The 14,160-nt window shown below is 44.1% G+C and overlaps 1 protein-coding gene across 12 annotated transcripts in view; it reads right to left on the minus strand.

Moving 5' to 3' along the window:
- Positions 1 to 14,160, minus strand: part of AFAP1 (actin filament associated protein 1) — a 147,840-nt gene that overhangs the window by 46,504 nt on the left and 87,176 nt on the right. For 8 of the 12 annotated variants that reach the window (XM_072802980.1, XM_072802978.1, XM_072802976.1 and 5 more), the window contains 2 exons: positions 13,368 to 13,397; positions 1,607 to 1,702 (listed from right to left, as the gene is read on the minus strand). In XM_072802980.1, coding sequence (XP_072659081.1) covers positions 1,607 to 1,702; positions 13,368 to 13,397 — 126 coding nt within the window. The remainder of the gene's footprint in view (positions 1 to 1,606; positions 1,703 to 13,367; positions 13,398 to 14,160) is intronic. The other 4 variants (XM_072803000.1, XM_072802990.1, XM_072803014.1 and 1 more) reach the window with 1 other exon arrangement.

The raw sequence follows: 14,160 nt of genomic DNA on the forward strand, positions 1-14,160 counted from the left end.
ACACACCTGCTGAAAATGCAGAAGTGCCTGCTCCTTATTACGAGTTTTCAAAAGCCTGGAACATTGCTAATAGCATACGGGTAACAGATGGAAAGGCAGTGTAAGCAATTGATGCATCAGACCACTCAAGCTGATTTAACACGCAGTGTTGTGGGGAGCTGCCTCCTCTGTGCAGTGGACTCATGAGGGACTTCTTTCCTCCTGTTTCTTTCTCTAGACTTTCTGAGTTTCTACAGTGAGCAGGCATTGGTTTTGAAATCAAGAGAAAAGGGATGCCTGGGTGGCTCAGTGGTTGAGCATCTGCCTTTGGCCCAGGTCATGATTCCAGAGTCCTGGGATTGAGTCCCATGTCCAGCTCCCCTCAGGGAGCCTGCTTCTCCCTCTGCCTGTGTCTCTGCCCCTCTCTCTGTATCTCTCATGAATAAATAAATAAAATATTTAAAAAAAAAAGAAATCAGGAGAAAAATGAATGGGCCTGCTGTGTCACAATGTCTGGGTGAGGCCTGCGAGCTTAATTTAATGTGTCCATCCATGTGAAAGAGGCTGGTGGATGAGACTAACACTGAAGTCAGTGGACTGTGAGTAAGCAGACTGTCCATGACAGTGTGGGTGGGCCTCACCCCATCAGTTGAAGGCCCACATAGAACAACAAGTCCACCTTCCCCAGCAAGAAGGGATTCTCCAGAAGGCTGCCTTCATCTGCACCACTGGCTCCCCCAGGTCTCCAGCCCACAGACCCACACTGTAGATTTTGGACTTTCTAGCCCCCATAATCACATATGCCAATTCCTTATAATAAATCTCTTTGTATGTATATATGCATGTACTTCTGTGTATCTGTGTACATGTTTACATACAACATATATAACATTTTACATTTAAACTTTATATGTACTTGATAACACACACACACACACACACACCCTGTCAGATCTGCTTCCTTGGAAAACTCAGGCTAAAACAAGAATAGACAAAAAGGATCTGTTCACAGAGGCAAGAATGAGACAGAGAGGACTCAGAAGGCTCCTGGTCCACAGAAGCCCACAGAACCCACATGACCTCCACAAAAATGAGACTGGTGCACACAGACATAGAAAGCATGGTTGGAGAAGGCCAGGCATGGCACACAGCAGTGATGGGTTTACACAATCCTAGCAAGAAAGGCCAGCCCTCTATCCCCACCACTGGGATCTCGTTGTGTCTTCCAACAAGCAAAATGAATACAGAACAGAAAGGGACAGGGAACGTATTCTGGTCTGTTGGGAATAAACCTTTGGGATCTTGCTTAGGCAGTGCCTATTGTATTCCAGACATACAGAGACCAACGTGTGGAGTTCCACTCTGCCCCATGATGGCTAAGTAACCTACACACCTAAAATCCTTTCACACTTTTAAACTCACTTTTGTATCTAAAGCTGGGGATGATCAAACCAAACACATAGTCTGTAAAATGACTAAGTCAAGCTTCATATAGAGCATGAACTTGAAATGCAGAATCAGCAGGATTGCAATTTTTTCTCCAACTCTCAGTGCAAAAATTCCCAGAGAATGTTATCAAAATTTTGAGGGAGGCCTAAAGCATTCCTGGGAAGAAAGACGCACTTACCTTCTCCAGCTCTGTCTTGTGCACTGGGGAGCTTGATGGGGGTGGGCCTTCTGAATCCGCCGGCCCACTGCAGCCACTGTAGACATCTCGGATCACCTACAATAAAGTGCAGACATGTTGGAGCACTCTCGGAGGCAGGGATGCTTGCATAAGGGGCTGAAGCTAGAATGAACAAGCAGAGGCATACAGTATGGTGGGAAAATCTGTGGGCTCAAAAGCACTTGGCTTTAAGTGATGCCAGGTGCTCATTCATTCACTCATTCATTCACCAAATGTCTCTCTGATCTTGGTATTGACACAGGTTTTGGGATACAGGGAAATCGCAATGCCTTGCCCTCATGGGGCTTGCATTCCAGCATAAGTGTGGTATTATGGTGAACAATGAGCCTTACCCAAACACAAAGGTAAAGTAAGACAGCAATAATTGATAATAACACTGGAAGGTGATGTTTAACAAAGAGGAAATGGCTAATTTACAAGATTGAGAGGCCTCACTGAGGGATGCCTGGGTGGCTCAGTGGTTGAGCATCTGCCTTCGGCCCAGGGCGTGATCCTGAAGTCCTGGGATCGAGTCCCACATCAGGCTCCCTGCATGGAGCCTGCTTCTCCTCCCTTTTCCTATGTCTATGCCTCTCTCTGTGTGTCTCTCATGAATAAATAAATAAAATCTTAAAAAAAAAAAAAGAGGCCTCACTGGGATGACCTACAGGCTGGGAGTCAAATGCTCAGAAGGATGTGGCCCCATGAGGAACCAGTGGATAAGGCTTCCAGGCAGAGAGCTAACTGGTGCAAAGGTGCTATGGTGGATGTGAAGTGCTTAAGGATAACATCTGGTGTTGGGGGACAGAAGATGGTGGGAGGCCACCAGGAGGGTGGCTCAGTGCTTTCAGGCCCAGCAAGGAGCCCGGGAGCTACAGGATTGACTTTCTGGGAGGTGGTATGGCACAGAGGCCAGGAGCACAAGCCACAGAGCCTGAATGCCTGAGTTCTCATCCCACCCTTCACCTGGGGCAAATTTAATTAAATGCTCTGTGCTCCAGTGCTCCTGCCTACAGAGCACAGACACATTGGGTCTCACTGGGGACCGTACATGGTCTGAGACAGTGCCTGAGAGGTGGGGAACATGGCACTGTTAGAAATTGTAGACAGCACTGGTGCTACCAATGGAGGATAGCAGACAAAAACTAAGAAGGGAACGAGTCAGCCCCAGGGGCAGTGCGGCCCGGTGTGATGGCAGAAGGGAATGAACCAGTGGCTTGAGGACGATTCTAGAGAAGAACCAGCAGGCCCTGCAGGTGAGTTATGTGGGGCAGGAGGGAAGTGCCACCTCCAAGGCAGCTGGGTGCTGCCACTCAGATGGAGTAGGCAGAGAGAAGCAGTGGGTAGAGGAGAAGTGAGGTGGGTGAGTTCAGAGAAAAAGGCACGCTTCCAGGCAAAGCTGGAACTAAACTAGGCAGTTAGGGGAGAAGAGGCTCTGCTTCCAGCCCAGGAGGGAGTGAGTTGCCAGAGGGAAGACAGAGCAGAACGCAGGTCCAGGATAAGGACCAGAGCCGGTCAGTACGTGGAGCAGAGCCAAAGGAGAGAGGCCAGTGCAAGAATGAGCTGGAACAGCCAGGGAAGCGGGGGCGATCCAGGAGGGTGCAGCTCCCAGGAGCAGGGAGGAGGAGGGAGACACAGCCCAAAGGCACAGGGGCGCCTCTGAGAAGCCCCTCAGCTGCGGGGGAGGGATGGCGGAAGCTGGCTGGAGGAGATGAGCAGAGGAGAATTTCCAGAGGCAGCAGGAGGTAGGATCTGGAGAAGGCAGGAAGACACAGAAAGGCCAGTGTATTTAGTGGCAAGGGTTTGAGGACGCTTCTGTCTGGCCAGTTCTGTTTTCTCAGTGAAATGTGAGGCCAGAACATCAGCTACTAGTTCAAAGTCCCAACCTTGCTGAGCCTCCATTTCCTTACTAGCAAAGGAAGGAGTGTCAAGATGACCTGCCCTGCTATGTCACTATGGTTAAATTCAGAGGAAATGAGACCCTCTATGCAAAGTGCCTAAGCCAGCACCTGGCACATGGTGGCTGCTCTGGTCACCAACATCATTATCACTATGAGTGTCCCCACCACTGATTTCAAGGGCTCAGAAAGGATCCTGCCCTAGACTGACAGGGATGGGGGTCCACGGTACGGTGCTCACAGCCCCCCCAAGGTCACCACCCATTGTCCTTGCTGTCACTACTGAGCTCCTACAGTGAGCTGGGCATGGTTCTGATCGCTGGGGATATACAATGAACAGGACAGCTCGGGGTTCCCGGGGCGGCGGAACTGGCATGCTGGTATGTGAGAAGTTAGCAGGCAGTTCCTTCAAAATGTCTTCTATTCTTTTTGGAACGAAGCTGTAATTTGAGTGCATCCCATGCATCTTCAGGGCAGAACTGAAATGCCAAAGTCGCAGATATCTGGGTAGCAGTTTTGCAATTTGATCTCAGCAGACATGCCCAAAATCACCGGCTTGCCCTGGTGTTGGGATTAGTGCCAGAACTGACACGAGCCCCGGACAGTGTTTGCAGCCATTTTGCTGTTCGGCAGCTTCATGAAATAGCTATGGGGCAATGTCCACATTTGAGACTAAAACAGGAAAAAGGAAAACAAAAAAAAAAAGGCCCACAGAGCTTGCTGCCACATTTTTTTCCTCTATCAATTCTGAGGTGTGAAAGCATCATCAGAGTGACATCCACCCAGTGACCCAGGCCTTCTGGGCGCCTATGCGTCTGTCCACACTAACTCCACTCCTGCTGCTGCATGAAGGACCCTATTCCTATGCCTCTCCTCTGGTTTTATCAGATCTTCAGTTGACGAGGCAAATTCCTATTTGATCTAAGGACAAGAGTTTGTCTTTTCTCTAGGGAAAGAGTATAATGCAATGGAATCTCCTGGGCTCTTGGGTCAGACAGAAATGGGATTTTAACCCCAATTCTACTGCCTCCTCCATATGTGAGTCAGACCGATACAGACTCAAGCCTTATGTCCTTGTCCAGAACATGCACAAAATAAGGTGTGTGGGGCACCACGGGAAGCAGGATGGTGAAGTGTGAGGTGTCCAGCCCCACTTCTCCCACAGCAGGTGTGAAGCAGGTATGCATCCCTTTCCTGAGACAACAGCCTTAAACAGAGGACACAGCACACAACAATCACATAAACTGACCAGAAAGCCACAAGTATCTCATCTTGCAACAGAAGGCTGAACCCACAAAACGTAAGCTGCAGAAATGTTTCTCTGGCAAAAGCTTTTATTAAAAGAGCAGCGGTCCTCTTTCCTCCTTTCTTTTTTCAAGGGGGGAGGGTCCATGATGCACCCCAGCACTGCTCCAAGGATCCCTCCTGGCCTCAAGGGTGAATCATGTGAACCGCGTCTTTAGGGATGTGGCTGGCTCATTGGATCAGGCTCCTCCTGTGAGCCTCAGTCTCATCTTGTGGGCCCCAGAAGGGGGGCGTCTGTCCCCCACAGGGGGCATGGCTTGGCTCCCCCTGCCCTGGGCTGCAGCTGACCACGTGTTCCTCCCATGGTCACTGATCCAGCAACTGTATGCCCACGGGTGTCATTTTTTTTTCTTGGGCTGGGCTTGCTTTCAGAGGCGGGGCTATCTATGCCTTGCTTATGTGAGCATTCCCAAAGCCTAGCATATAACACCAATCTAAAAAGTGTGATTAATGAGAAAAAAAGGAGGGAATGAGGAACCAAACTGGCCTTGGCATTTCCTCTGAGAGAGAAAGAGGAATGAAGGAATGGAATCCAGAGGGAAAGACACCAGGCCATCATATCAGATAAGTAAGCCCTCATGCCAACTCTCCCTAGTCCTCCGCAAAGATTTCTGAAATCCTTGGAGGGAAAAACGTTAGAAAAGGAAAAAAGAACACATAGATAAGAGCCATGCCTGGGGCACTGACACAGCCCGCCCTGGTGAACTTCCTAACTCTCCCAATCACTAGAATGTCCCTTTTCCTCTCCCCTGTTCCACATCAAGTCCCGTTCTGCCCACAAACAGAAGTTCAAGGAACAGTGGACTCACTGAGGGGGCCAGATGAGGTGATCTGGCCAATGAAGTGAAGCAGTGTCCTTGGCGTCCCTGAGAAGCCTTCCTTGATAAACCCAACCATGCATCTGTACTCTCAGAATTCTGTACTCAGATAAAGGATACACTTTTGTTCTCAACTGATTCCCCCCACCTGAACTCAAACCCCTTATGTAGAGTGCCAGAGTCTCCCACAGTGCTTAGACAGGTATTCGGGAACCCATAGAGACCCAGACACATCTGGGACCAGGCTGGGACTTATCCCTGCCATCCCCACACAGACTTCCCCCAGACTAAGCCATCATTACATCCCGGGCACAGAGAAAGGCACTGTTGGAAACAACACGGAGTGCAGCGTAGACCCATCTAACATAGGTTTCATCCATCAGCCAGTTGGATTATTTCAGGTGACTTTCATGAAGCTACTCTTTGTACTCTGATCACTATTTGTTGCCAAATTGCCCCCACAGAGTTAATTCAGAGGTAATTAATAAAGGCTTTATCATTCAAATTCCTTGAATAGCTACAAATGAAGATTCTGTATTAATAAATTTTTTCTAAAGAGCTATATTCAATGAGAAGTTCAATATGTATTTAAGAGAACTGGATCCAAATTCAGAATTACAAATCCTTCAAAAAAACAAATTGTTTTATGTTCTGTGGTATTTTTGTTTGCTTTTAACTTGAGCCCTCACTGCCAGAAACACAATCTCTGCACATTTTTTAAGGAAACCTGACCACTCCGTTTCTGGGAATATTGGCTGTTGTCTTCTGAGTGACCCCTACAAAATGGCTCATGTTTTCAGCATCTACACACACACACACACACACACACAAAGTCAGTTAATTTTGGCAAGAGCTGCTGGTGATAGAAGTTACAGACTGCAGCCCGAAGGAAGAGAAACAATTCTTGCCGTGATTGTTGAAGCAGTGTGGGTCAGGTCAGGCACTGGCCACACACAGCCCTCCTGCTCCTCACACCTGAGAAAGGCCGTGTGTGGCTCACTTCAGAGACTGTCAGCTGTTACAGTAAAGCCACACTTCACAATACCAGAAGCCTGGGTAATAAGTTTGGGACCACATGGATAACAGCAGTTCATATTAACAAAGACTTGGCACCTGTTTTATAAGTTCATGGTAGAAAGCTGTTCTAGAGCTTTTACAGAAGGAATTCTACTAATAAACCACTGATAGTACAAGTGTTTAATTCTAAAAGTGTATTTGTGTAACTTTTTCTATCTGCCTTTTTGATAATTCTGATCAGCATATTTCCATTGAATAAATGGGAAAGAGTGTGCTGACCCCAAACATCCTGATAAGTTAAAGGCCTTCTGGGAATATATTCTAGATTTCGAGACCCTTCATTCACTCCCTGTCGCTCCAGCATGCTGTCGTCAAGATAAATAAGGGCTGTTCCTCTTATAACAGTAGTTCTTTAATTTAGAAAAAAAAAAAAGCTACTTCAATCATAAAGATGTGGACTTGACAAGATGAAATAAAAAGCCATGATGACAGTGTTGACTTATTTTACAGAAAACTATCATTTGCAAGTTTTAAATCATTTGGAAAAAATAGAACAAAGTTAGAAGATATAGGCTAGCTGATTTCAAGACTCTCTGTAAAGCTGCAGCAATCAAGACAATGTGGCCTTGACACGACCATGTAAAAGGAGACTAACGAAGTAGACAGGAGCCCAGAGATGGACCCACACGTACACAATCAATGGACTTCCAATCAAGGCAATTCAGGTCATCAAGGCGACCAGACCAATTGACTACTTATTTGGCAGAAAATGAATTTTGACCCCTACATTCCATCCTATACACAAAACCAATATGTACGAATCAGAGACCTGTCCATAAAGACAGAGCCATAAAAAATCTGGAAGAAGACACAGGTGCTATCTTGGTGGCTTGGGATTTGCTAAGATTTTATGGATAGAAGGCAAAAAACACTGACTATAAAAGACTGATGTAATGGATTTCAGAATTCACAATTTCTGCTCATCAAAAGGCACTGTGAAGGAAGATACTTCATCCGTGGATTAATCAGTGTCATTCTTTGAGGCAAGAAACACTGCAATAAACAGGGATTTTTCATATTTTTGAAAGGGTTTCAACTATAAGTAAGGTGTATTGCCACTTAAACTCCATGTGCAACCAATAACATAGCTTCAAAATAAACCAAGAACTGGAAAGAACTCAAATACAAAAGCTAACCTTACACATAAAGGAGCTAGAGAAAAAACAGCAAATAGATCCTACACCCAAGAGAAGAAGGGAGTTAATAAAGATTCGAGCAGAACTCAACGAAATCGAGACCAGAAGAACTGTGGAACAGATCAACAGAACCAGGAGTTGGTTCTTTGAAAGAATTAATAAGATAGATAAACCATTAGCCAGCCTTATTAAAAAGAAGAGAGAGAAGACTCAAATTAATAAAATCATGAATGAGAAAGGAGAGATCACTACCAACACCAAGGAAATACAAACGATTTTAAAAACATATTATGAACAGCTATACGCCAATAAATTAGGCAATCTAGAAGAAATGGACGCATTCCTGGAAAGCCACAAACTACCAAAACTGGAACAGGAAGAAATAGAAAACCTGAACAGGCCAATAACCAGGGAGGAAATTGAAGCAGTCATCAAAAACCTCCCAAGACACAAGAGTCCAGGGCCAGATGGCTTCCCAGGAGAATTTTATCAAACGTTTAAAGAAGAAATCATACCTATTCTCCTAAAGCTGTTTGGAAAGATAGAAAGAGATGGAGTACTTCCAAATTCGTTCTATGAAGCCAGCATCACCTTAATTCCAAAGCCAGACAAAGACCCCGCCAAAAAGGAGAATTACAGACCAATATCCCTGATGAACATGGATGCAAAAATTCTCAACAAGATACTGGCCAATAGGATCCAACAGTACATTAAGAAAATTATTCACCATGACCAAGTAGGATTTATCCCTGGGACACAAGGCTGGTTCAACACCCGTAAAACAATCAATGTGATTCATCATATCAGCAAGAGAAAAACCAAGAACCATATGATCCTCTCATTGGATGCAGAGAAAGCATTTGACAAAATACAGCATCCATTCCTGATTAAAACTCTTCAGAGTGTAGGGATAGAGGGAACATTCCTCGACATCTTAAAAGCCATCTATGAAAAGCCCACAGCAAATATCATTCTCAATGGGGAAGCACTGGGAGCCTTTCCCCTAAGATCAGGAACAAGACAGGGATGTCCACTCTCACCACTGCTATTCAACATAGTACTGGAAGTCCTAGCCTCAGCAATCAGACAACAAAAAGACATTAAAGGCATTCAAATTGGCAAAGAAGAAGTCAAACTCTCTCTCTTCGCCGATGACATGATACTCTACATAGAAAACCCAAAAGTCTCCACCCCAAGATTGCTAGAACTCATACAGCAATTCGGTAGCGTGGCAGGATACAAAATCAATGCCCAGAAGTCAGTGGCATTTCTATACACTAACAATGAGACTGAAGAAAGAGAAATTAAGGAGTCAATCCCATTTACAATTGCACCCAAAAGCATAAGATACCTAGGAATAAACCTAACCAAAGAGGTAAAGGATCTATACCCTCAAAACTATAGAACACTTCTGAAAGAAATTGAGGAAGACACAAAGAGATGGAAAAATATTCCATGCTCATGGATTGGCAGAATTAATATTGTGAAAATGTCAATGTTACCCAGGGCAATATACACGTTTAATGCAATCCCTATCAAAATACCATGGACTTTCTTCAGAGAGTTAGAACAAATTATTTTAAGATTTGTGTGGAATCAGAAAAGACCCCGAATAGCCAGGGGAATTTTAAAAAAGAAAACCATATCTGGGGGCATCACAATGCCAGATTTCAGGTTGTACTACAAAGCTGTGGTCATCAAGACAGTGTGGTACTGGCACAAAAACAGACACATAGATCAGTGGAACAGAATAGAGAATCCAGAAGTGGACCCTGAACTTTATGGGCAACTAATATTCGATAAAGGAGGAAAGACTATCCATTGGAAGAAAGACAGTCTCTTCAATAAATGGTGCTGGGAAAATTGGACATCCACATGCAGAAGAATGAAACTAGACCACTCTCTTTCACCATACACAAAGATAAACTCAAAATGGATGAAAGATCTAAATGTGAGACAAGATTCCATCAAAATCCTAGAGAAGAACACAGGCAACACCCTTTTTGAACTCGGCCATAGTAACTTCTTGCAAGATACATCCACAAAGGCAAAAGAAACAAAAGCAAAAATGAACTATTGGGACTTCATCAAGATAAGAAGCTTTTGCACAGCAAAGGATACAGTCAACAAAACTCAAAGACAACCTACAGAATGGGAGAAGATATTTGCAAATGACATATCAGATAAAGGGCTAGTTTCCAAGATCTATAAAGAACTTATTAAACTCAACACCAAAGAAACAAACAATCCAATCATGAAATGGGCAAAAGACATGAACAGAAATCTCACAGAGGAAGACATAGACATGGCCAACATGCATATGAGAAAATGCTCTGCATCACTTGCCATCAGGGAAATACAAATCAAAACTACAATGAGATACCATCTCACACCAGTGAGAATGGGGAAAATTAACAAGGCAGGAAACAACAAATGTTGGAGAGGATGCGGAGAAAAGGGAACCCTCCTACACTGTTGGTGGGAATGTGAACTGGTGCAGCCACTCTGGAAAACTGTGTGGAGGTTCCTCAAACAGTTAAAAATAGACCTGCCCTACGACCCAGCAATTGCACTGTTGGGGATTTACCCCAAAGATACAAATGCAATGAAACGCCGGGACACCTGCACCCCGATGTTTCTAGCAGCAATGGCCACTATAGCCAAACTGTGGAAGGAGCCTCGGTGTCCAACGAAAGATGAATGGATAAAGAAGATGTGGTTTATGTATACAATGGAATATTACTCAGCTATTAGAAATGACAAATACCCACCATTTGCTTCAACGTGGATGGAACTGGAGGGTATTATGCTGAGTGAAGTAAGTCAGTCGGAGAAGGACAAACATTATATGTTCTCATTCATTTGGGGAATATAAATAATAGTGAAAGGGAAAATAAGGGAAGGGAGAAGAAATGTGTGGGAAATATCAGAAAGGGAGACAGAACGTAAAGACTGCTAACTCTGGGAAACGAACTAGGGGTGGTAGAAGGGGAGGAGGGCGGGGGGTGGGAGTGAATGGGTGACGGGCACTGGGTGTTATTCTGTATGTTAGTAAATTGAACACCAATAAAAAAATAAAATAAAAAAAAAAAAAAAAAAAAAAAAAAAAAAACCAAGAACTGACAGAAATAGGAAGATAAATAGATAAATCCATAATTAAAGAGATAATGGCTACATCTCTCCCTTTGATCTGCTGACAAAACAAATGAATTAGTAGAAGACCTGAAGATGACAGTTAATAACTGTGATCTGACAAATCTACATAGACCTGTGCACCCAGCAAAAAAAAAAAATGCATGTCCCTCAGTGTAGACATGGAGCATTTACCAATCCTGACTACATGTTGAGCAACAAGTCTACAAATCTCTATGATGTGAAATCATATCAAGTTCTTACTATGGTGAATTTAAACCAGAAACTAAAAGCAAATAGATGATTTTTAAAGACCTGAATATTTGGAAAGTAAGCAGTATATCCCTGAATGAACCATTAGTCGAAAAAGGAATCACAACAGATACTAGAATATATTTTGAACTGAATGACAATAAAAACACAAATGTCAGAACTTACAGGACATGGCTAAGACTGTGCTTGCAGGGCAATGGATAGCTTTGAATGAATGCATATATATAAGAAAAGGGCTAAGAATCAATTATCTAAACATAAACTTCAAGAAGTTGGCAAATTACAAATGAAGCCAAAAGAAAATAGAAGTAAAGAACTGAAAATCGAACATGATATACTCCAGAGAAAAACCAAGAGCCAAAATTTTGCTTTTTGAGAGAACTAGCACAGTGGGTATTCGTCTGGCAGGACCACTGAAGGAGGAACAGGTGTCTCCATTCTGGGTACTGTATAGACAGGCACCCAAGACTGTCACTCTTCCCTTGATAGGTCAAATGAGATGGATGCATTTAAAAAATCAGAGCAGTTTTTCACTCATCAGTGGATGAGAATGCAAGGAAGCCTGGACATTAAGTCCTCATAAGGGAAGAGCCCTTTGAAGGAAAGACGTGACCATGCCACCTCCTGGGTGGCAGGGTGGCAGGAGGCAGAGGGGCCCACTGCAGGGGGCAGGAAGAAACCAGCCTCATCCTGGGGGCCTACAAGGACCAGTGTAATGGTTGAAGCTTCAAGGGGTCCCAGGGACACCATGAGCCTATGCCCACCCACCAACCCCTTCCCCGGCGGGTGTGTGGAAACACCATGAGGGCTGTGCCCAAGCTCAAGGGTGTCCTCCTGGGGGCACATTGGGGGCATCCGTGTGGTCCTGGGCAAAGGAGGGTGGATGTGGACACCCCTACCTCTGGCCCCTAATGCATCTCACCATCATCTTGATTTTCAAACTGTTTTCAGTCGGAGCTTGTGAGTTTATTGAGACCTAGAAGCGGTAGCATAGTGATAACAAGAACAAAGCAACAACAGTGAAGCAGCTTAACACTTAAATAGGTGCTCACTACATGCTAGGTACTCTTCTAAATGTCTCCATCTCAACTTATTCTTTTATGCTCACAACACGTCAGAAAGGCAGCCACCATTATGAGCCTCCCTCCCATTGCAGAGTAGAAAACCAAGGCACAGACAAGCAAAGTAGCACATTCAAGACCATAAGAAGCGAAATGCAGATTAAACTAGAGGGAGATCCACCCTTCCCCACCACACTAGCAAACTCCCCAAAGCTTGCTGACGTACGAGGGCAAGGCTGTGGGGGAAAGGCATTCTGACACGTTGCTGGTGGGAGGCTGTGTATCAAAATTATGAGTGCCTACAACCTTCATGCAAGCCAACAGCCCCTCTGGGAAGTCAGGCCACACACTAGCAAGAGTGAGAGATAATATATGCATGGGGTTGATTATTACAGAGTTGTCTGAAAATAACCCAATGCCCAGGAATAAGAGAATATTTTTTAAATTATGGTCTGTTTGAACAATGAAATGGTACATACTGTAAAAGAGCAAAAGGAAAGACTCCAGTCTCTAAATTGGAAACACTTTGTTTAAGTGTAAAAAGCAAAAGGCAGAACACCACAGCTTGCCTATGGGGGTGGGAATTAAAATCTGCATTTCTACTTGCCTGCATGTGGATATGGAGAGAGACTCTCGGAAGGGACACATACAAAATGATTGCTCTCATACATCGCTGGCAGATGTATAATTGCAAAAGCAAACCTGGGAAACCATTTGTCAAGATCTAGTAATGCTGAAAATGTGTGCATACAAAAGTCAGCCATGCCAGCATCGGTATCCATCCCAGAGAAGCCAAAGGACATGCACAAGAATGCTCACCAAAGCACGCCAGGATGGTGATGGGGTGCATAAACTGCACACCCACTGACCCCTGAGCAGACATCAAAGGGTAAGTAGAAAACGCAAGCTGCAGGATCTGTGCACTCTGAAGCCATGTACGTGGACATTTTTAAACATAAAAATAAATCACTTCTGATTTATAAGTACATATGTGAGTGAAAAAAGTATTTTTTAAAGCATACCTTGGTGATAATATTCAGGATAGAAGTTACCTTTGAGGAAGAAGAGAAAATTAGTAGGGGAGGCATATTCCAGGTCTAGCTGTAGCATCTGAGGTCTTGAACAGGAAGATACAAGGTAAAAGGAAAAGGAAAAGATTCTTAGAACCCTCATGAATCTGAGTCACTGGGAGTCTATGTTTATCAAGTTTCTAGGCGATACCGATAAGACAGCCAACCTACTAACAGGACTGAGAAAATACTACACTGGACCCTCTCCAGTCTCTGATGGTTTTAAAGAAAGAAAACTCTCCGACTGATTGAAATTAGTTTCATCTCTGTCATTTCTAACCAAGACTCCTTAACTTCTCACACTGACACATGTAACTGAAGAAAAGCACAAACATTTAACAGAGAAATTAATCAATTTAAACTCTTCAGGAGAAGGCAACTTACCACGTATTCTTTGCTTCCCTTTCTGGAAATACCAGCAAATGCTAAAAAAAGCCTTGCAATCAGGCTTCCATTGACAAATAGAGTCATCACCATATAATTAGCTAAGCGCCTGTGATGTGCATCTCACATCTGGCAAAACAGGATGTAAAATTATTTCACTCCATCAGTGCCTAACATCTCAGAGATGTTTTCTTGCTATGTGCCTACCTGTAAGCTGCAGTGGCAGCTCAGTGCTAGGTCTCAGGGGACAGGAGAAGGCCAAGATGCTCCCAACAGCTTTGTTTTTTTTTTTTTTTTTTTTTTTTTTTTTAAATTTTTTTTTTAATTTTTATTTATTTATGATAGTTACAGAGAGAGAGAG

The sequence above is a fragment of the Canis lupus genome, chromosome 2 (assembly GCF_048164855.1).
Source record: "Canis lupus baileyi chromosome 2, mCanLup2.hap1, whole genome shotgun sequence".
Taxonomy (NCBI): domain Eukaryota; kingdom Metazoa; phylum Chordata; class Mammalia; order Carnivora; family Canidae; genus Canis; species Canis lupus.